We start from the raw sequence: 22,336 nt of genomic DNA, 5'->3' as shown, positions 1-22,336 counted from the left end.
ATTTCTTTTAGTTTAATTTAATTTGTTTTTTTTTTTTGTTTTTCTCTTTTCGTATTTAGTTTTCTTACACGTCGCGTATATATATAATATCTATCTACATATGATAATATTGATGAAAATAATAATTACAACAACAACAATATTAATAATGATAATAATAATAAGCATAATAATAGTAATACGTAGATATATCTTTATACATATCATAGATGTCCGCGTGTATTATTTATACTGTTCACTAGTACGTAACGTGTTTCAAGTTTTTTTTTCCCTTGTCACATTTAATTTTTGTCTCTTAACGAATTTTTAGTACGTAATTGGTTTTTTCTTTCATTTTTGCTTTTGTTTCTTTTGTACCGTGTTCTTTTTTCTATATTTCAATTATTAAAATTCTTCTTTTTTTTAATTCAGTATCGTTTACGTTCAATTTTCTTCGTGTACTGACATTCTTTCGTATCTTCCGAACAATGATCACTAACGATAGTATTTTGAAGAAAAAAAAAAAGGAAAAAATTCACTCGGTTTTTAGCAAAATTAAATGTTACAAATTGAATAACAAATTATCGTTGTGTTGTATTTGAAAATTTAGAATGAATGAAAAAATAGAATGTGAAAATCAAGTATAATATATTGTATGTAGAGGTAGGTGTCATTAATTATTTATCTTTCGATAATATCTATTGCATCGCGTGTATGTAGTAGTAGTAGTAGTAATAGTAGTGGTAGTAGTAGTAGTAATAATAGTAGTAGTAGTAGGTAGTAATTTAGGGTTTCTTTTTTCTCTTTATAAATTAATGAGGTAGTAAGTTTGTAAATTTACCATTACTTTCGACAGATCTGTTCTTGTTTCTTTTCATTTCTTTTCTTTTTTGTTGGCCACTTTTCTTTTAATCATCATCATCGTTAAAAGAATTGACTTTTGCGTTATTTATTCAGGTATAGTATGATAATATTATATTACGTATTCTGTTTATTAAATATACTAAGTAATTCTTTTACTATTTAAACTATTGTCTTTGTAACTTATAATAGGCATATCGTTGTGAGGTAACAGTTTTTTCTTTTATACTTTGTTATTCATTTTAACCCTTCTTCTTTTTGCTTTCTCTCCAATCATCAACATCGTGGTCAATAACAGTAATAATAGTAATGATAATAATAATCATGATCATGTTAACGATAATGATAATAATGATAATAATAATAGTAATGATAATGATAATGATAATGATGATAATGACAGTAATAATAAAAGTACTAATATTAGTCGTGGTGGTAGTAGTAGTAGCAGTAGTAGTAGTAGTAGTAGTAGTAGTAGTAGTAGTAGTAGCAGTAGCAGTAGTAGCAGTAGTAGTAGTAGTAGTAGTAGCAGTAGTAGTAGTAGTAGTAGCAGTAGCAGTAGTAGTAGCAGTAGTAGTAGTGTAGTAATAGTGGTAGGAGTCGTAGTAGTAGTAGTGGTGGTGGTAGTCATAATGGTTAAGAAAAAGGACTATGAAAAAAAACATTGAGATAAAGTAACCAAATGAAACTGCTTTTTTTTATAAAATAGTAAAATACTGTAACAATTAATATCGTGGATGCCACACTGACTAGGGGTTGGGTTTCTTCTTTTTATATTCACCTTATTTTTAACGTAAACTGACGACTGACGTATCATTATACCGTAGCTTCAAAACTACAGTTCAATTTTCTATTACTGTATTTCATTTACGTACGTACGTACGTACGTAGTACATATGAATTCGTTCATCTGTTCGTATTTGTTATTCCATTTCCGTCGACCGTCAGTAATTTGTAAACGATGATTATTGAATAATAGGTATTCAATCAACTATTGCGCTTTCTATCATCTTGGACAAAAGTCCATTATATTTTTTATGAACGTAGATATCTGGATATACGATCAAAGTAATACAAAAAAAAGAAAAAAGAAAGAAAATCTATAAACTTGTTAGAAAACATTTAGAAAAAAAACCAAAGTAAAGAATAAATAATTAAATAAAAATAAAACCTGTATGCGAGTGGTGAACTATTGTACGTATTAAATGTGGACCTGAATGCGCTATATCTTCTATATCCTATCATTGGGCTATAAACGTGAATATAATTTATCCCTGTATGATGAATCTGTGGTAAACCGTGAATCTACATGATCTTTTATTAGTTTATCTTTCAATCGCACAGTTTACCCTATTCGTTTGCTTTTTTTTATATTTATTTAACATTATTCTGTGTTTTTTTTTTAAAGAGAAATAATTATCATATGATTCTATTATCGTAGAAAATCTTGTTAAAACTTATGTGTTTTGTTTTTCGTTTAAGGTACTCAGTTCCATCCTTCCAGTACATATGTTACATACTGTATTAGGTAATCTTTTGTAGTTTTTTTTTAATAACCGCTGCCGTTTAATGTAGCTAAGGTTCAATGTTCACACATCATCGTTTCATCTATTTCGACTTCGGACCACCTTTGCTTGTCTCTTTTTATATTTTCTTATCATTGACACCCCCGTTGTTGGAGTTCTAGTTTGTTCATTCGAGATTTTATCAGCTGAAGCTTTTGTCCTGTATTTTCTCAACGGTTAGACCATTCACATAATATACGAAAACTTTGGTCTAATCCTGTAAAATCCTGTGATCCTTATCACAAATCAATCCTGTGATTGTTATCTGTTAATTTTCGGTTTTGGCACTGTAAGTGATATAACTTAAACTTAATCCTATAAGTTTCTATTTCATTTATTATTCGATAATCTTTCATTATTTCATATCGTCTCGCATATCGTCTATGATTTACCTTTTATTTCGCAGTAATATTACGATGGTTCGTATTAATTGTTATCTTTTTCAAATCGTCATCGAAATCATTATCATTATCATTATCATTATTACTATTATTATTACTATTATCATTATGTTCATTATGAATGTTATTATTATTTATATAATTCTTATTCTTCTTCTTCTTCTTATTATTATTAATATTATTATATTAGTAATATTATTATGACGATTATTATTACTATTCATATTAGTATTATTACTGTTATTGTTATTATTATTATATTATTATTATTTAGTAGTTTGTAGCATTTGTATCGCAGTACGTATATATGTATGGATATAATATTATAATTATTACAATGGATTAATTAGCCAGACCTGTTCACTTTTTAGCGAATCAAGTATTAGCCGTTTTACCTGAGTTTGTTTTGTTGCAGTTATTTCGATTTGTTTTATAAATATTCCTATTTCTGTTTATTACTGTAAGGTTTTTTTTCTATTCATTATTTCCTGAAATTCTATTTGATTTTATTTCATCATTTCTTTCTATTTTTTTTTTTCTATTTTTTCAAATATTTTTCGTTTGTTTTTTCGTAGATTAATAATCGATACTTCACCGTTGCACTTTCATTGACTAGTTTTGTGTGTTTTTTTTTTTTTTTTATTCATGTATATAATTAGAGGTGTAATAAAATACGCGTTTCAACAAAATTTTATGAAATTTTTATCAGACAAGGTCAAGAATTTTTTTTTCAACTTTTCTTTATCTGTTGGCTGATGGGCTTTCTGAACTATTTATGAACCGCTCTAGATGGGCAACATTTTCATTCGAATTTCTATCAATATTTTTGAATCGTCAATTCTAATGTTTCTATTTCTTAAGATTTTTTTTTATTCCGCATATCGGGAATCCTGTCAAGTTTTTTTAGTCCACCCTTATGTGTATATCATTGCCTGTATTTTCGCGATGGGATAGATCGTTAAATTTTGTATTCTTGTGAAAAATAAATGCCAAGCTTTGAACATTCTATTTTACGCAAAATAATAATTAATTGAATTAATTATCAATTATCACGTCGTTTCAAAGCAAGGCTTTATTTCACATTTACGATAATAATAATAATGATATTAATAATAATAATTTATAACAACAATAATGATTAACCCACCGTCTTCTGAAGTTCGTGTACCTACATTTGAATTAGGTATAAGTATTTCGTTTTTCCTCATGTTATCATGGTTGTAATTTACACATAATTTTTTTCTTTTGTTGTTTGTGCAACCTTCATAACATTATGCACTTTGAGTAAGACATATTCGCCGGGATTTTCGTTAATTTTATCAATTTTGTTGTTTGTTTGTTGTGTTTTGTTTTGTTATCAAATCAGCATTCGTAACCATTCGATTTTTCATAAGCTAACTTTATTTTATTTAGTTTAATTTTTTTTCTTTTTTTTTTCCTTTTTAATTTTTTTTTTCAAATTTTTTAAATTTTTCATACGTTTTTGTCCACAATCCCATCTATTACGTCGTTACAAAGATTACTTTTATAAATCTTTCAATTTTCAATTTATGATTCATATTTTTTGAGATTTTTTTGTTTCATTTTTTATTTATATATATTTTTTTTGTTTCTTTTCATTTTTCCATTTTCTGCAAAAACTCGATGATGTTCCGTAGCTAATCTTTAGTAAGCCTTCTCTGTATTTTACGATGATCGCGTATAATTCGCATGTTGCACATTTCGTAGTTCTACCAATAACTGTAATATATCATCGAATATCATACAGTACATAGCCGTATGACGAACAGCAATAATAACAATTCCGTATTCTTTCATATAATATACATATATACATCATATATATGCGTGTGGGAGTGTGCATACGTGTGGAGATGAAAAAATGTTTGAATTGATAAAAAAAAAGAGAAAAAAAACTATCGGGGGTAAAAATTTGAAGAATATAACTCTGAAATTATTCGAACATTTTTGTTTTTCTTTTGTTGTTAATGTTACTACTGTTATTTTAACGAAATAAAATCCAGAGTATAAATCCTTCGGACGCTAAAACAACAGGTATGTATTGAAGACCGTAGAATATACATCGATATTCAATGTGCCATATCGATATCGATAGTTTTATATAAAATCAATATCAGCTCTTTTAATTATTAACTTTTATGTATATATCTGTATATATATACTATATATATGTTTTTACATACGTATGCATTATATACGTATTATATCTTTGGTAACCGCGAAAACCAGCCCCGCTGTTTGGTTAAATTTGAGCTCTGGCATACGTGAAGCGTCCATTTTGAAACCCTTTTATGGTATCGCGTTATAACTTTTCCCATATTTTCTCGGCCTCGTGTCAAAATACCTGATTTTGTTTTTTACCTCATTCGGCACATGTACAAAATACGGAAAAGAAATCGCCGTTGTTATTACGTCGATTTCGTTTTAAATGATTATTTTCTTCTTTCTTGTCTTACTGATTTCATATTTTTGGTAGCTACTGCAACGATCGCGTTATACTCGTCATGCCTCGATGATGATGTTGTTGTTGTTGTTGTTGTTGTTGTTGCTGCTGCTGTTGGTGTCGTCGCTGCTTCTGATGCTGCTGCTGAGTGCTTCTATCGTTCGTTTCGTCGTTGCCGTTGATGTCGGTAAGATTGATGTTAATGCAAACGAAGGTTTTTTTTTCAACTGTTTTTTAAGCTACTGCGTAGCTGCGTGATTGGATTGCTGGTACGCCTTCAGGCTTAACTCGGTTTTATGTTCCCTAGCGATGTGTCGTCGTACCGTATTGTTCCTGGTGAATGTCCTTGAACAAAATGGACACGGTACTCTTATACCTTGATGACGTTGCCTTATGTGAGCCCTTAGATTCGTTTCGTAACCGTAAAGCCGTTCGCAGAATGGACACTTGAGCTTTTTACCTGAAAATAAAACATACGAAAAATATATATATTTGTCTGATGTCAATTTTCTCATTCGTCTATTTTCATCGAATCGATAATCGACACGCTTCCGCAATTCCTCCGATTCGCTTGTCTTTTTTTCAATCCGTTAATTCGAATGCCTCGTCTATTTTCCGCAGTGCTCTCCGAAGATTTTCCAAAATATACATCAGAGTCCGAAAATACTGCGGGAAATTGTTTTTCGCACAAAAGTTACGCACGGTTTGTTTTTACAAAACTCGAGAATAAAAAAATTCTCTGGTAGAACGCGTTTCCGAAGACGAGAACGGAGTATAAGAAAATAAAAAGGTTGACCTTCGGATAACCTTGAAAACCTTGAAAAAAGTTATTAAAAATTGAACGACACGTTTCCTCTTTCCTCCTTCGGAAACCACCAATTATACTCATTGTCGTTGGTTTTTTTTTTTTCTCATGTAATATTCCAAAGTGCATCGACTGTTCTAAAAATATTCCGCAACGGTTCGGACAAGATTATCGTTTGTATGAGATGAAAATAAAGTATATATAAAAATAAAAATGAAATAACAAAATCGAAATATACATAGGTACATAATCGACTCGTATATAAGACGAGCTGTATGTATATCGGAATAAATAATAAGGTCTTCCCACCGCTCCCGCCGCTCGCTCCCTTCCGCCATCTTTTTTCGTTCTGTCTCGTTGAAATTTTCTTTCTTTTTTTTTTTCATAATATATACATAGATATTTTTTGTTGCTCCTACTCTCGGCAAAAATATATACCTATCTATGTATTATGTATATGCACGCGATCACGCATTAGAATAATATATGTATATACGCATGCTACACACACACGTGTGGAGATAGACGTGTCATAAATTGCGTGTAAGTACATTACGCATCCGAAAAAATATGCACGTGTGTGCGCGCGATATGTAAATGTGTGCGCGGTTGTTATCCGTATGTGAGAGAACACACGTCTTTCTTTGTAATAGGTTAGGTTAGGCCCTTGCCTTGCAATCTCGGTTGCGCAGGCCAATGGCTTCTCGGCGCGTGCAAGGCCATCTCACATGTACGCTAACTAATTCACTTCCTTCTAACTTGATTAGGTCACCGACTAAAGGTCCGTTCACAACCGAATAACAAAACAAAAGTTAAAAATTGAAAAACCCGAAACGGAAAATTAATTATTCTTATGTATTTGTTTGTTTTGTTGATTTGTTGTTTTTCTTCGTTTTTACTGTTCGTTTTTTTTTTTCAATATCCCTGCACGTATGGTATGTATGCTACGTACATGCACTTAGCAACACATACGTACGTCCATGAAATCTCTATATAGATACGTATCGTCTGATTTACACGTGTGCATCGCATATATTTGTGTATAAAAATTACAAAAAAAAAAAAAGATACACGTGTATATAAATCGTATATATTATGTACATTTTATACATACGCGGTGCAAATATATTTGCACCGGGAATTGACGTCATGCTGACGCTGGCGAATGCTGGGCGGTTATGTATTAATATATGTATTAAAATATATCTAGATATACACTGTAAACACATATTATACGCGTACCTTATTTACCGAATTAACAAATGCAAAAATTCATATTTTCATAATACCGTTTGAATTTTTGGACTCGAACGTTGTATCGTATACCACCTCGTACATAGGTATGTACGTACGTGGTATATATAGTCGAAAGAATATTATTTCCATTCTTTTTTCGCAAACATTATCTTTTCGTGCAAATAAAAATGCGCGTGTACGCGTATGTAAGTATTGCAAATTCATTACATAAAAGAGGATCGCGAACGCGCGCGCGAATCGCTATTCCTCTCTCTTTAGCTGATTTCTTTTTCTTATCTGTTTCCCACCGATCAGCTGATCTTGAACGTTGAATTTTTGGGGACAGAGACCTGCACGTGCGGTTCGAAAGAGTGTCTAATTTGAGAGCAGGTGGAGGATAGAATATGCCAAGGCGGTATGTATATACCCTTTATACATGATGCAGGTATTATGGCATTGAGATCTTTTTTCGTATATCGGTAGGTGGTATAAGAGTACGTACACACGTTAAACATACACATATATATCTATATATCACACAAATGTAAAGGTATGTGAACCCGGTCTTCATTTCTTTGTCGTTTTCTTTTTCTCTTCTCTTTTATTTCTGGGGGCTTTTTTTTTTTAATAATTTAAAAATAGAGCCACGCGCAGCTGATCGCAAACTTATATATATATATATATATATATATATACACGTATGTATACATGCCGTGCACACAGATATAAGCTTGAATATACACGCATATAGGTATATCTTCACGTGTATATAATACGTTGCAGAAATCCGCGTTTAGAACGTGAAGGAAAAAAGCAGAAAAAAAAAGAACGATATTCGATGAAACAAAATTACGAAGACAACGATTGAGGTGTTGAAAAAAAAAAGAAAAAAAAAAGAAGTTATTAATCAATTGTTATCAGTACAAATATGCAGCGATATCTACAGATATAACAGCGTTACATACGTATGTGTCGTACAATAAGCGGCATCAATGCGATTTACTATAGCAAGTACAAGTAATATATACACAGCTGAGAGCAGATTGTCGTACAAACAGGATGAAGCTCTCTGCGAAGGTCATCTGGTAGTAGTCGCAAGTTATGAGCTTACGTCACTATAAATACATATACCTAGTCCATGGCCCTTTGACGCATTAGTTAATGGTTAGAGCGCGTCGGCGTTTGAAGGGCTAGAGCGGCAGTCAGCCTCGAAACGTAGAGTGGAGATGAAGATAGAAGGAACGAGATGCCCGGGGTGGGGGAAAGGGTGGGAGGGGGAGGAGGAGCCCCGACGCCGCGAAAGAAGGTCAACTTACGAAACAGCTACCAAGGTCTGCCTCCCTCCCTCCCTCCCGCCCTCCCGATCCCGCCATTTATTCGGCCCTCCGAAACAAACTCAACTTCAACTTCAACTTCTCCTCCCTTCTGCCCTACCCCCCTCCCCCTCCCCCGCCCCCCTAACGCCCCCTACTCCCCCGCACACCCTGCATCGGGAGTTTCTTTCCTGTTACTCCTCCCGGCGTCATCGGCCGTCGTCGCACATTCATTCGCTCTCCTTCTGCCCTTTTTCTCTCGCCGTTGCCGCTGCACGCAAAACCTAGGAGGACGCGCGGAACAACCAATAAGAAAACGCCGATACGGCCCTACCGCAACTTGAACACCACGCGGTGGTTGCCGCTGCCATGAGATCTGGAGATACTGATTAAATCATAACGATTCGTCCGCCGCGTCGATTCGCAATGAAAAAAACAAAGGAAATTTATTCAGAAGATCACCTCTGTACCCTAATTTTTCAGAGTTTTTTTTTTTTTTAATTTTGTTCTGTTCGTTTTTTTCCTCCCCGATAGCCTTTTTTTAATTAATTAATAATTCGGCATCGGCCCGTGAACTCTTTTGAGAGCTCCGACCATTTTTCGTTTGTGTGGTCACTTATTTGAGAGAATTTTTTTGCGTCGGTTTTTTTTTTTTAATCAAAATTTTCCGCGTATCATCAAATTTTTATTAACGGTATCGAACGAATTTCAGTCCATTAGATGCCAGAATTAGCTCTATGAAGCAAAAAATCAGATGAAAAAAAAAAAAACACCATTTTTCAGCATCCTTTTTAACATTTTTGATCTCACACACACAAAGTGCGCGATGTCGTCCCCCTCGGAATGGACGCAGTCGACGGGGTGGTTTGTGATTTTTTTCTTCTTCTCTCTCCTCGTTTCACGATCAGCAATTTTCCATGTTTTCCGCGCGTGGCGATATATACATTGTGTATGTGTCACGTGTACAGCGATATGGTTATCCACGCGTCGGTGGCGTCTGCTTTCGCGGCTACACGTTACGTTGCGTTGCGTTACGTTGCGTTGCGTTGGCCCGGAAATAAAGAAGCGATGCGTGTAACGATCGCGGGCCTTGACCTATTTAGACCATGGCGCCAAGTCGAAGGCGGTCGTCATTTAATCCGATGCGCGCATCGATGAAACGAAAACAAAAAACGAAAATGAATTTGTAAAACTAGAGCTATAACACAAAGACGGAGATGAGGTTGAATGAAACAGAAAACGGGTTTTGGGAATCGAAAGAAAATAAATAAAATCGGACGATCGATCGACTCCTATAAATTCTATCGATGCGTGGCACCGGTCAAATTCGAGAATGTGGGAGTCGAAGACGTCGTGGCTTTTCAAAACGACGAGTGAATTTCCCGAGTTCTAAAAACTGTTGTAAGTGGAGAAAAAATCTTTCGGATAGAAGTTGCGGAATTGTTCAGACACGAAAGAGTCATGTGACATGTGAGTTGTTCATGGAAGTGCCAAGGAAACATCCATTTCGCCTCCGCTTTTCTATTTTATTTAGCAAGTTTTTTATCACTCTGGAATCGTAGACAACTTCGAGACGAAACTCACGAATGAAAAACTCCACATTATCTGACTTTGGAAAGACAAGAGATACGACGAACAACCTCGCAATGTCAAAGTTGGAACCTTGGAAAGGTAATCGTGCGACGTTGGAATCAACGTCATCGAAACATTAGGAGAATAAAATTGAAGAATGATGAAATTCGATCGGTTGCAAAAACTCTACGTTCGACTAATCGAATAGACAAATTCTTAACTTTATGAATTTTTTCTCGAGTTGTTAAAAAAACAAAACCTCTTTTTTGGCTTCTGCCCAAGCTCTTTCAGGATCCACAGTAACGATATAACTGTATGAGAATTCTACTCAAGACGTTCAATGTGCTATCGATCTATCCTTAGAACTTCTGATGTTAAAACATCTCGAATTTTTTCCCCAACTAATTATGACTCCTTCGATTTTCGTCTTGAGGTTGTTCTCCATTTTCAACAGTTTCAATGACATCTGGTTCGTAATGCTCCATATCGAGGGAGCAGAAGTAAAAAAGAATGCAAAATCTCCCCGCAGGCATGAGAGATGGATGAAAACGCCAAGAAATCAAGGGCTTCAACCCTATCCGTATAAAAAAAAAGAAAAAAAAAAAACAGAGAAGAAAAGGAAGATGGAATGAAAGAATAAGAAAAAGAAGAATAGGGGCGGGGGTGGGGGTGGGGGTGGGGTAGGCAGGGGAGGAAAAAAGAGGAAAGCTCCGGTCGCTTTTAGGCGGCAAACCGCCCCGCAGGAACCTTTCGCACCCCACCATTGCGTTGTGGTCCGTGACCATAACCTGCGCAACGGTCCCTTCGGTTCTCCTGGTCCAAGTACCCCCACAACAGACGTCAAACTCCCAAACAAATCCTCCCTTGCTCTGCAGGCGTAGTGATCAAGAGTGATGATGCCTGGATTTATTCCCCTTTTCCCTTTTCCCTTTTCCCTTTTCCCTCTGCCTTCTCTCCTCTTTTCTTTTCCACCCGCCGATATTCCTCCTTCCTATGTACAGCGACGATCTACTTCACCGTTTATCTCTTTCTTCGACTGCCTAATTTGTCATTACTTCGCAAAAGGAAAGGGAGGAAAAAAAACGAAGAAAAATCAGTGCCTACCCCAATCGAGATTTTTCATATCGCAAGTTGTAGGAAAAATCAAAAAAAATTACCATGGGCTTGAAACAATTCTTGAACAGTTGAAACGTGAGTTACGTAATCGACAACCTAATTTTGAGCTTTATATACCGAAACGGAAGACTAACCAACAATCGGTCGAGCTTTATTCTCACTAATTGATGCTGAACAACGTTAACAACTGCACAATAAACTCAAGCAAACCGCTATCTTATTCTATTCAGCCTTCTCGATAAGATATTAGAATCGTTACGTATAAAAGTAAGAACAAGAGGAAAAAACAAAAAAAAAACAAACTAAAATAGAATCGAATCCCTGAAGTACATCCGCACAACTGGTAACACGACGAAGTATAAAAAAGGAAAGATCGTCCGACCGAAAGTATTTACAGAGCTTTTGTGGTTTATGTAACCGAATTTAGTGCAGATTCGAAAACAAAAAGATAGGAGAAAAAAGTGCGATTCTTTTTTGTTCCAAAAGCTCCCCGGGCTCATCCGTCTCACGAATTCCCGTTCCTCTATACACACGTTACGTGTATGCGATCGAGAAAGCTTTACTTCGGTTGAGCACCGTGGGGAATATCGTTTCGAGTACTTTTTCTATTTTGTTCTCTCCCTTTCTTTTTTTTTTTTTTGGGGGTAAGTCATAGAGCGAATAAAAGGAGAGAGAGAGAGAACGAGGGCCGCGGGACGCGAGCAACGATTTTCCACCCTTTGGTACGGATCCCAGAATTTCGGCGGTGCATGCGAGCGAGAGGGGGGGAAAATGTACGCATCCGACAAATCCGCGAACGCATTCTCGCGGCCACGTATCGATTTCGAGTTTTCTACTACCGGGAAGGTACCCAACTAGGAAGTGGTGCCTCTGGCGGAGGCATTCATAACTTTCGTCATCATCTGCATCGACGAAAGGGCCCGCGCGGCGCACTTTACGCACTCCGTCCAAACCCATGTACTCCATACAAAGTACGTATATGTACACGTTTCCCTACCTGCAGGTACATACGCGTACGCGTATACGTGCGTATATGGTTCATTCCATGTCGAATCGACCAGTTTATAACCCTGGTGATTTTTTTCATCCATCGTTTCCTCGTCATAATTTAAAGAAAAAAGAAAAAAATCATTCACCTCCAACTTCGTTTCGCATTTAAAAAAAAAAAAGAAAAACTATTTCCATCGGATAAAAAATGTACTTTGAAAGATTTTCACTCGTTTTTGCAAAATTGTAAGTTGCGGTATTCGAATTAACGAATGAAAATATGCCCCGTACTTTTCACACGCACGAAATGCGAAATTCCGTAGAGGAAGTCGGGTTCCAGATTTTAGGTACAGGCTCTCTACTCACTGTGCGGTACGTACGTACAACGTACTTGCTCTCGGGTCCCTTTTGTCCGACGTTAGAGCATCGCGTAAGGACAAGAAGGACGGGGATAAGGGAGATCGAGAGAGGAAGAAAAGGACAAAGATACGCGGTGGGAGCGCACATAACGTTGCGGGGGGATGGGTAGGGGAAATATTCGAGGATAGAGCCAGGATATAGAGTTACGCATTGTGCGTGCAAGTGCGCCTCAGAGAACAGCGACGCAACGTCGTCGGTTGTCGTCGTCGTCGTCGTCGTCGTCGTCCAAAAAGCTTATATAATACATAGGGCCGTAGAACCGGCATGGCGCAGTAATTACACGGGTACCTATCCGTGTATTACTTGCATATATAGAAATACAAGCGCGTAACGTACCTACACCGTGCGTACATACTTTGTACGTTACATAAGGGGAGGAAACGCAGAATGCAGATATATCGGGGTACCCGATGCGTAAAGGGAAATGAAAATCTCCATGCGTCACGATTTGACGATCGCACAAGGAATTCGTATGGGGCCTAAAAATAGACGCATAACATTTTTGAAATTCACGGTAAGATTGAATTCTCTATTTTTCTCTCGATTTCCAAAAATTCAACGTTGCAACAGACGGTGAAAAAAAATGAAAAATATCGATTTCACACAGATACGAAATGACGTATGTGCACTACACGCGCACACCGTCGTGTGAGCGTTGATTTTTTTATGGCGGGCCAGATAAGAGAATATCGATAATTTTCGTACACGCACTGCATACCACGCGTTACGTCACAAACGAACGCAATTCCAGATCGGAGAATAAAAAATTTTTCCGCGCACATGATTATGTCGCCGACTTGATATAAACGACGGATAAATATTCTCTCATTTGCGTTGAACTAAACGGCTAAAATCATTTACGATTTATACAATTCAATTATTCGTATAACGCGTAATTGTGTCGTATATAAAAAGTACACCGGTTGCATGATTCGCCGTATTTGGAATCAGAAATTTTCGGCCGTGTAAAACACGTATAGGTACACGTACATCGAGGGAGTTGGGACCCTGTATGTGTGTGTGACAGGTACGAACATACACAGGTATAGACGACGGTGTACAACCACAAATACATTCCGCGTATTTATCATACACCTGTAAGTACACCTAATTCACGTATAGCCGCAGCTACTCTACCTACTTCATACGGAGAGGAGTTCGGTCGGCTGATAGCAGGGTATACGCATGCAATGACAAATTTAGGTCACCAAATAATTCATAATATCGACGCACGCGTAGCTCGCGGCTCCACTTCCGATTGATTAATTGATGAGCAGACCTCCGAGTTATTCGTACGGAAAATGCGCCTTCGCGTCTTCAAAAACGCACGACACGTGCAGCCCAATGTGTATCCCTGTAATATAAATTCTAGCTTTCCGATGATTTCGACGAACTTTTTCAAACGCAAGCACTTTGCCTTTTTCGTTTCGATCGGGGATATCTTCTCGCTGGAATCTCCTTGCATTGTTCGCATAATTTTTTTCTCATCGTAAAATTCACGCGCAAACGTCAATGTTGATCGTTCGATATGATCGTTGTAATGAAATCTGAATCGTGATTAGAAAAAAAAAAAGAAAAAAAGAACACCTAGGTACGGGCATAGAAATTTGATAAAGAATTTACTAAACTTCGGTGTTCTGTCTTCCGCGAGTAGCTGCGTTACTACGGTATAGTCGGGTCGATTTCTATATTGATTATTCAATAACATACGGAGACCGTTTTTTTTTTTTTTTTTTTTACTTTTCTTTTTACATACATATGTATAACGGGAACATAGAACGCGAGTTACCGAGTACGTGAACTAGATGTGAGACATTTTTTCGTCGAATGAGCAACTTTGTTCAATCGATCTCGTTAAATTTACCTAAATTTTTCGTGTTTTGGAAAGCGGTAATGATTAATAATTGATGAGAAATTACTCCTGACGAGTCCCAAAAAGTGATTAATAAAAAAAATATGATCTACGAACGCGGACTCGTGACTAATCCTCTGTTCGTTACGACACGATATTGGGGTTACATGTACATACGTCAATTTGGGTTTACGGAAGCTCGAAGTTTTTTAAAAAGTATAATACAAGGTGCATACAGGTACGTCGGTAGATATACCCATGTACACCCGTAACTCCATTATTACGCCCATCCGACGAACGATCAATCTATCGATCGGAAAAAGAGTTCACGATGATAAAAGTAATAATATTAGTAATAATAATAATTTGAATCCCTTTGCCGAATACGCCAGGTGCTTTATTATGCATTGGCCGCAGAACCGTACGAAAGAAAAGCGAGGAGAAGAATAAAAAAAAAGAAGAGAAAAATAATAAATGGAGTTTATCAGGGAAAAAGGTAACTCCTGACTTTGACCTAATACAGTCTTCTGTAATCAGATAAAATTTGCATATTGTCACCGTTTTCCCACAAATTAAAAAAAGAGACGGAGAGTAAGATAATCCTTTGAAACAATTGTCGCCGTTTAACTTTACAACAGAGTATACACCAAACGGTATGCCGTAGAGAACTGTACAACGAATATGTGTGTCAAGAAGAAGGTAAATCGCAGAAGATAGAGAAAAATAAAAAAAAAAGAGAAAATTGTTGAACAGGTTGTGGGAGCACGGTTGGCAGGGAGAAAGAAGAACAAAAGAAAAGCGCGTACGGATGATTCGTGCTCCAGATTCGGATTTTGATTTCCTCTTCCCTCGACCCCTTTTTTTCGTTGGTCGGGTTGGTTAGTTTCGATGGCTGCAGCAGCGGGAGAGGAGGTTTTCAAAATGGAGGAATGGTAATGGTAACGGTAATGGGAATTGGAACGGATAAAGGGTGAAGGAGGGCGAAGGGTAAAGGGTGCGTATGAGAAGGGACAGGGAAGTGAAGTGGAGGTGTACGTGTTGTACAGGTTGGCTTGGGTGGCGCAGTGACGTGCATAGGCGAACGCGAGCAACGTATTGATCGCGCGGCGAACGCAGTCACCAGAATTAGACCCAGCCACCAACCAACCAACCAACCAACCAACCAACCAACCAAACCAACCAACCAGCCCACGGCCACCCGCTAACCGAACAACTGCCAAGCCAGCCCGACTCGCTTTTCTGCCTCCTCGTCTTCTCGTCTTTTCTCTACCTGCCTCATGCCTCGTAGCCTTCTCTGCAACAACCCCTGCCCTCCTCCACCTCTTCTTCCTCCCCCGCCCTCCGTCCCTCATTTTCATCTTTCAGGTTCGTTTGCCTAGCCGGATATCAGAAAAGCGCGAGTTTGTACTCGTCGTCGTACGGAGGAGGAGGAGGAGATATATACCGGCAGCACCCTCCTTCACTCTTTCCTGCATTTTCCCCACCTCCCCCCCGAAGAGCCCGCCGAAGAGGAGGGTAAAAAAGGGGGAAAAAAAAAATACTCGGTGGCACTCGAGCATCATCTACACGCGGTGGAGTTTTCATCGCATACCATCTCCCAGCCCCTCGGGGTTTGCTTCTTTTCAGGTTTCTCCTTCTTTCTCGCTCTTCCTCCCTCCCGGTGTTTCCTTCTTACTCTTTCGCTCTTTATACCCGAGTCCATTCTCTCCTCGGTTCCCTTCTATGCGTGCACACAGAATTTTTCAACCCTGCAGACTCGGCTATTTTTCGAGAACATGAGGAGATATACGTATGCGTATAGTACGTATACGGGGCGCAGTGCGATGCGATATTTCGTTACAAATAAGCTGCAAAAGCACGTTTTCAACCGTCCCGTCAAAAAGTAACCGCCTTGAGGAAACGTCGAAACGAAACGATATAGAAACTCTAAAGAAAAATTCATTTTACGTTTTACGAAAATTTTAACGATATCTATTTTCTATCGCTTCACATTCATCGATCATATAGATATCTATACTAATTGAATAAATTAAACGATTCTGATTTCCCAACCGTATTGCAGCTGCTTCATAATAAACTAAGCACATACGTACATATATATGTATAATATACGCATAAATATGTCGAATAATTTCGTGGACAAAAATATATCTAATGTCAGACACATATTTATACCGGCTGTATCAGCCGCTGATCGTGACTCAGTCTATAAAAAATACTAGATCAGTTCAACGCAATATTACATACCAATACTACGATATCGTTACATTCGGAGCGAAAAAGAAAAAACGAAAAAAAAAAAATCCATAGCCAAAGGTCACGGAATTCAAGGATTTACAACACCGTTTTTTACGATCACATTATCTCCGAAAATGCAGATCCAACCGCGATCACCGAAAATCTCCATGGAATCTCCCATACCGCGAGAGAGAAATAAGAAAATGAAAAAAAATAACTAAAAATAGAAAAGAATCGTGTTTTTTGAATACCGCGACTCGTACAGCTGACGACAATTTTCCACGAAGTTTCTGGTAATTATTTTATTAATTTCGTCGCAATTTTGTACCGTATCAACGTACCCATATGTGTATACATGTATGTATACCTTTATGTATAATCTACACGTCCTAATCGTGCAACAAGTGACCGCTGACTTAATTCTCACTTCAGTTTATATGAGGTACATATACCCATGTGTATGTATCGGCGTATATACGATATACATATGTATCTTAACTTCCGGGAAAACCGCTAAACCCGTCGTCCTGGAGTGATTAATTTACTAGACTAATACATAGGTGTCTTACGTATACGTGCGTAGGTAAATGTAGCTACATACATATACGTGCATCTATCTATGGGGAACACATTAGCAACGCCACGCGGAGCGATTCCCGCGACCCTCGATAACAGAAATCGATAACAACTTATTACTAATCTAATAGCTGTGTATACCTTATAACCGCGGTTGCAGAATCCCTATCTAATTATCTTCCCTGCGGATTTTATTTCCCTCTTCGGGATTCGTTTTCTTTTTCTCCATTCAATATCTCGGATGATTGTCTTATCGCGTTACCGAAATTTTGAGACAGAAATTTTGAAAAAAAAAACAACAAAAAACAAAAAGAAAAACACGAAATCGCTGCTCTGATATTTTCTCGTTAGATAGGCGAGACGTCATCCTTCCTCTCCTTTCTAGATTTCGTTATTTCTTTTCTTTTCTTTTCTCGTTTCGTTTCGATTCTTTTTTCTTTTTCTCTCATATTTCATTATTTTTACGATCGTCGAAAAATGCCTAGACGCATAGAAAAACGCACACACATGGGAGGGTTCTACATGCGCTAAATAAATACTGCTATGGGCTGACAGCGAACGACTCGCTAGCCCTGACCCACTTAAAAAAACTCGCGGTTTGAGCAGCAGCAGCAGCAGCAGCAACAGCAGCCTGCGTTCAACGTTAGACGGCTCTAACGTTAAACAAACGCGTCGCTTGGGCATACGCTGCAACCTTTGCGCAATAATAACGATGATAATCTAATTAATGGATAATAACAATAGCGTAGGTATCTGTATCATTAATGTTTGAAAACGATATGTAATTAGAAAACTCAAGTAACCAAATCTCCTTGTACGCGCGTTATCTCGCGGCCATTGAAAGACCGAGGATGTAAAACCGACTGGGTACATCAATTTTGACTTTGATTTTATTTTTCAAATATCTATTTCGGAATAAATGGAACAATTGAAAAATTGAAAATGGATAAACGAATAGATCAAATAGAAGGATGGAAAAAAAAAGAAACCCGCGCAGATGAAATAACGACGTCGTGCATACCAATTTTCAAACGATCTTACGTATTGAAATATCATTATTAACGAATCTCCCGAATGACGTTCTAACTGAGTCAAGGGCGGATTGTCTTTTTTTATACATACATATATATATATTTGTTAAATGACATAAGTGAACGTTATGTTATAACTTTGAAGAATTTTGTATGTATTCATACTATACGCGTATATACATGCGTACGCTAGAATCGTTTGGCTACCTTATTATTATAACACCGATGCACAACCTTCGAACGGATCATAATATTTTATACGATTTATAAATAAATTTTCACCAGTTTTATATAGAAAAAAACCAGACATTATAAATTATAACGCGCGACAACGTTCGTTCGTCGCGTATTTAAGAGATCACTTCGGATTATACTTCACAACTCGTCGAAAATCACTTTTCAGTATATTCCAGAATTGAGAAAAAAAAAATCAAAAAATCATCCGCACTTTCCAAGTTTTTATTTTCTGATTACTGTTATTGTTATTACTTTTATTACGACAAGGGGCGGAGTGTACAAGTCGTCTCTATACGGGGTACGAAGATAGAAAAAAAAATTGTACATATACATGTGTGGGAAAAAAAAATTAATAGTAAGAAACAAAAATGGGAAGAAATAGAGAAGAAAAGAAACCAACAAAATTGTTGAAAAAAAAAAGAAAAAGATCAAAAAAGGAAAGTATAAATGAAATATAATAAAAGAAAAAAAACGAAGTAAATTATACGCTCGCGTACAGGTATTGAGTACATGGCTATATACCTATACATGTGCTATCCTTACTTTTTTTCGGACAAAGGGTTGACGGCTGGTTGTGTTCGTTGAACTTCCGCAGGTGCGACGAGCGAGAAGTCCCAGAGAAGAGAAGTGTCCTGCAGGCGTCTAAAGGATCTACTTTCCTCAAAACTCCAGGTGTCACCGAGTTCGAAACTCCAGGTGGTTCACTTATTTTTTACTTTTTTCATTATTTTCTCTTTTCGTTCTAAACAATTACTTCCCCAAAGTGAGAAAGATAAAATAATGAAAAAACAAACCGCATCGCCACAGACTATCGTCTAATAATTACCGTATGTATATAAACGCGTTATCACAGCGTCAGGGGGAAACAAAGACCAAAAAAAAAAAAAGTCCAAATTTATTAAATCGCAGAAAAACGTATTACACTTTTTTCGGTACTACGTACAGCTCCCACGCTCCTCGTACTTTGCGGCTAACTATTTAATGTGTTCTTCTTTTTTCTTCAATCGTTATTACCATTTTTTTCTAACTCGCTATATAATTCACACGAGCAATCTCGTCTTTTAATCGCAAAGAGAAAGAAGGAGAGAGACTGGCTAATGTGTCTTTGAATTTATCGTTGTTATTATTATCCTTGATATAGGTGGTTTTTGGTTTGGTTTTTTTTTTTTCCTTCAATTTTTCAAACACACAAATTTCATCACGCGCGTTAGAGAGAACCGAGGAATTTCGGAAGACTGATCGTACGTCTTTTGAGTAAGATAATTCCGATGACGATCTCTAAAAGGTTGAGTCTAATGTTACCGCGGTTCTTTTCGCTTATGTACGTACCACGTATATACTTATGTATATAAACGCTATTATATTCAATACCGTTAGATGACTTGTCCGCGTCAATCAAAGTCGCGGCGGTGGTTTCGCTGCATTATACGTATAGGAGCGCGTATGGTAAAGGTGAGTGGGTATCATCGGGTATTGTACGACACCGACTCTTTCATTAGAAATCCAAAACTTCTTCTTTGGAATCTCTTTCGTTGTGGGAAAAAAGATAAAAAAAATAAAAAATAAAAAAAAATAAAGAAAAATAAAGAATGAAAAATTAGCGTGTTGGAATAATTGCGAATATTATATGTATATGTACATGTACAGCGAATTTTGTATGGTTAGACAAAGATGAATCACACAACTCGTTATAATATTTGCAAGCACGTATGAACATATTTAGTTATAATTGTAGACCGTTTAGCGTGAGGATGAAAAAAAGAAGAGAAGAAAAGTAGAGAATAGTTTTGAAAGTCCGCTTAACCATAATATACCGAAAGCTGTCATCGTAAAGAATGAAACGTTTAATCAGAGCTCGGGTTCACTGCGCCGCAAAGATTAAAATTAAACATCTAATTGTACGTTAGATAAAGAATTGAAACGAGAGGAAAAAATAAAAGAGAAAAAAAAAAATTCCGTTTCCACTAACCTCTGCACCCACATTGTACGCACGTACGCACGCACGTATACGTATGTATGTGGTTATAATAATCCGCGTTCTATTAGCCCCCATTAGCGTTGGTAAAATTGCATATTAGCAGCGAAGCAAGTAACGCGGAAAGACGACGATCGCGGTGTTTATGGGGGTGGGAACGGGGATGGGGATGGACGGGTAGGTATCCGCTAAAGGGCAATAATCGCCGGACCTCTGGAGCCGTTAGACTCGAGGGGGAAAGCGGGAGCGAGGGATCGATCTTTAAGAGAACGGAGGCTAATTTCACGGTTATATGAGAATCGAGAAGAGGGTCGTACTCGGTCATGGTATACCCCCGTTATACCACCGTTTACTCGCGGCCGGGGTACCGAAGCCAAAAAAGACGTTCTGCATCCGCTTTTGATCCCTCCGTGCAACGAATTCAATGTAAATCGTTGCCAACGAGGTTCGCGACCCAATAACCTCCTCTCCCCTCCCCCACCCCCCGCCCGACCGCCAAAAAAAAACACGTTTCCAGTGAAATTCTTCAATCGCGAATTTTCCCGATTCATTTTTTTATTTCCATTTTCTTCATTTGCTTCCGAACCCGTGCCGCAAACCTGCGATAAGATGATTCATCGATTTCAAGGAATACAAAAATCATTAGTGGCAAAATTTGTCAAAAGAAAAAAAAAAAAAAACAAACAAACGATCACTGTTCCAAAAGGAATCGGAGACATAAATTCAAATCGGCAGATCTGATTTCACTGCAGCGGTTCTTGGTCTTGGAGCAGCCGTTTATATTCCCATGGTACATAAGGTATATATAGAGGCGATTGTATATATCAAACGGTAAAAGATTCCTCGCTAGGATTGCCCGGCGGGGGCGGTAAAGAGGAAGAAAGAGGCGAGGGGGACGTAAATAGGTACAGGGAAGGGGGATTCTCAGATTGAAGATCGTGTGAACCTGCGGGGCCGAAAGTTGTGCGGAGAAAGTCTTGAACATCATGAACGGTTCAACCGCGTTGCGTTCCTTCGCTCGCTCTGTTGCAACCGCCCTTTTCCTTAGGTATATCCTCATCGCTATTATATACGCTGTATATATATATATATATATATTGATAGAAATACACGAGTTGGCGATACATATGTAATATTCACTCTCCTTCCTTGTATACATTGGATTCGTTCGAATTATCAAATTATGCCCCGCGATATGAGGAAAACTATATCGCTTTATGACCATAAGCGTGATCGAATAGCTCGTAAAGAAATTTCAACGTAGATACTAATGAAATAGGTTCGATTCTAGAAAAAGAAAAATTCCTGCGATTGAAATTTTTTGTCGAACCGATCTCGAGATGAAATAACTTTCTCGACCGTTTCCATAATTTCTTAATCACGTGGTTATATTTATCGAGATGTTTTTTTTTCAAAACTGAACGCGTCGCTGAAATTCCTAAGGAAATACGGAAGGAAGGAAAATATTCGCGAAGGGTGTGAGAGTTGGAAAAAAATCGTCGATCTCCGGATCTACAATTTAACGACTTCCCGCATCGCTTACAGTACAGTACCGGCGGGTATCTATAATAATCGTTATTATTTATTTTATTTCTTCGATCGGGACGTGTCCATCCGAGCGCGATATGTCGCAACGAAATAAGATTTGGCCCCGAAACGTAACAGCGCAACGCAGCCAACGCGCAGCGACTCTGCAACAGGCCACCAC

The 22,336-nt window shown here is 37.4% G+C and overlaps 1 protein-coding gene across 4 annotated transcripts in view; it reads right to left on the bottom strand.

Moving 5' to 3' along the window:
* Positions 1-3,310: 3,310 nt before the first annotated feature.
* The window catches only part of LOC105690048 (zinc finger protein chinmo), a 51,407-nt gene continuing 32,381 nt past the window's right edge, over positions 3,311-22,336 (bottom strand). For all 4 annotated transcript variants that reach the window (XM_048653302.1, XM_048653300.1, XM_048653299.1 and 1 more), the window contains one exon: positions 3,311-5,730. In XM_048653302.1, coding sequence (XP_048509259.1) covers positions 5,510-5,730 — 221 coding nt within the window. In that variant the 3' untranslated portion in view covers positions 3,311-5,509. The remainder of the gene's footprint in view (positions 5,731-22,336) is intronic.

Source organism: Athalia rosae, chromosome 3 (genome assembly GCF_917208135.1).
Source record: "Athalia rosae chromosome 3, iyAthRosa1.1, whole genome shotgun sequence".
Classification (NCBI taxonomy): Eukaryota; Metazoa; Arthropoda; class Insecta; order Hymenoptera; family Athaliidae; genus Athalia; species Athalia rosae.
This window is presented reverse-complemented; position numbering and strand designations above follow the sequence as displayed.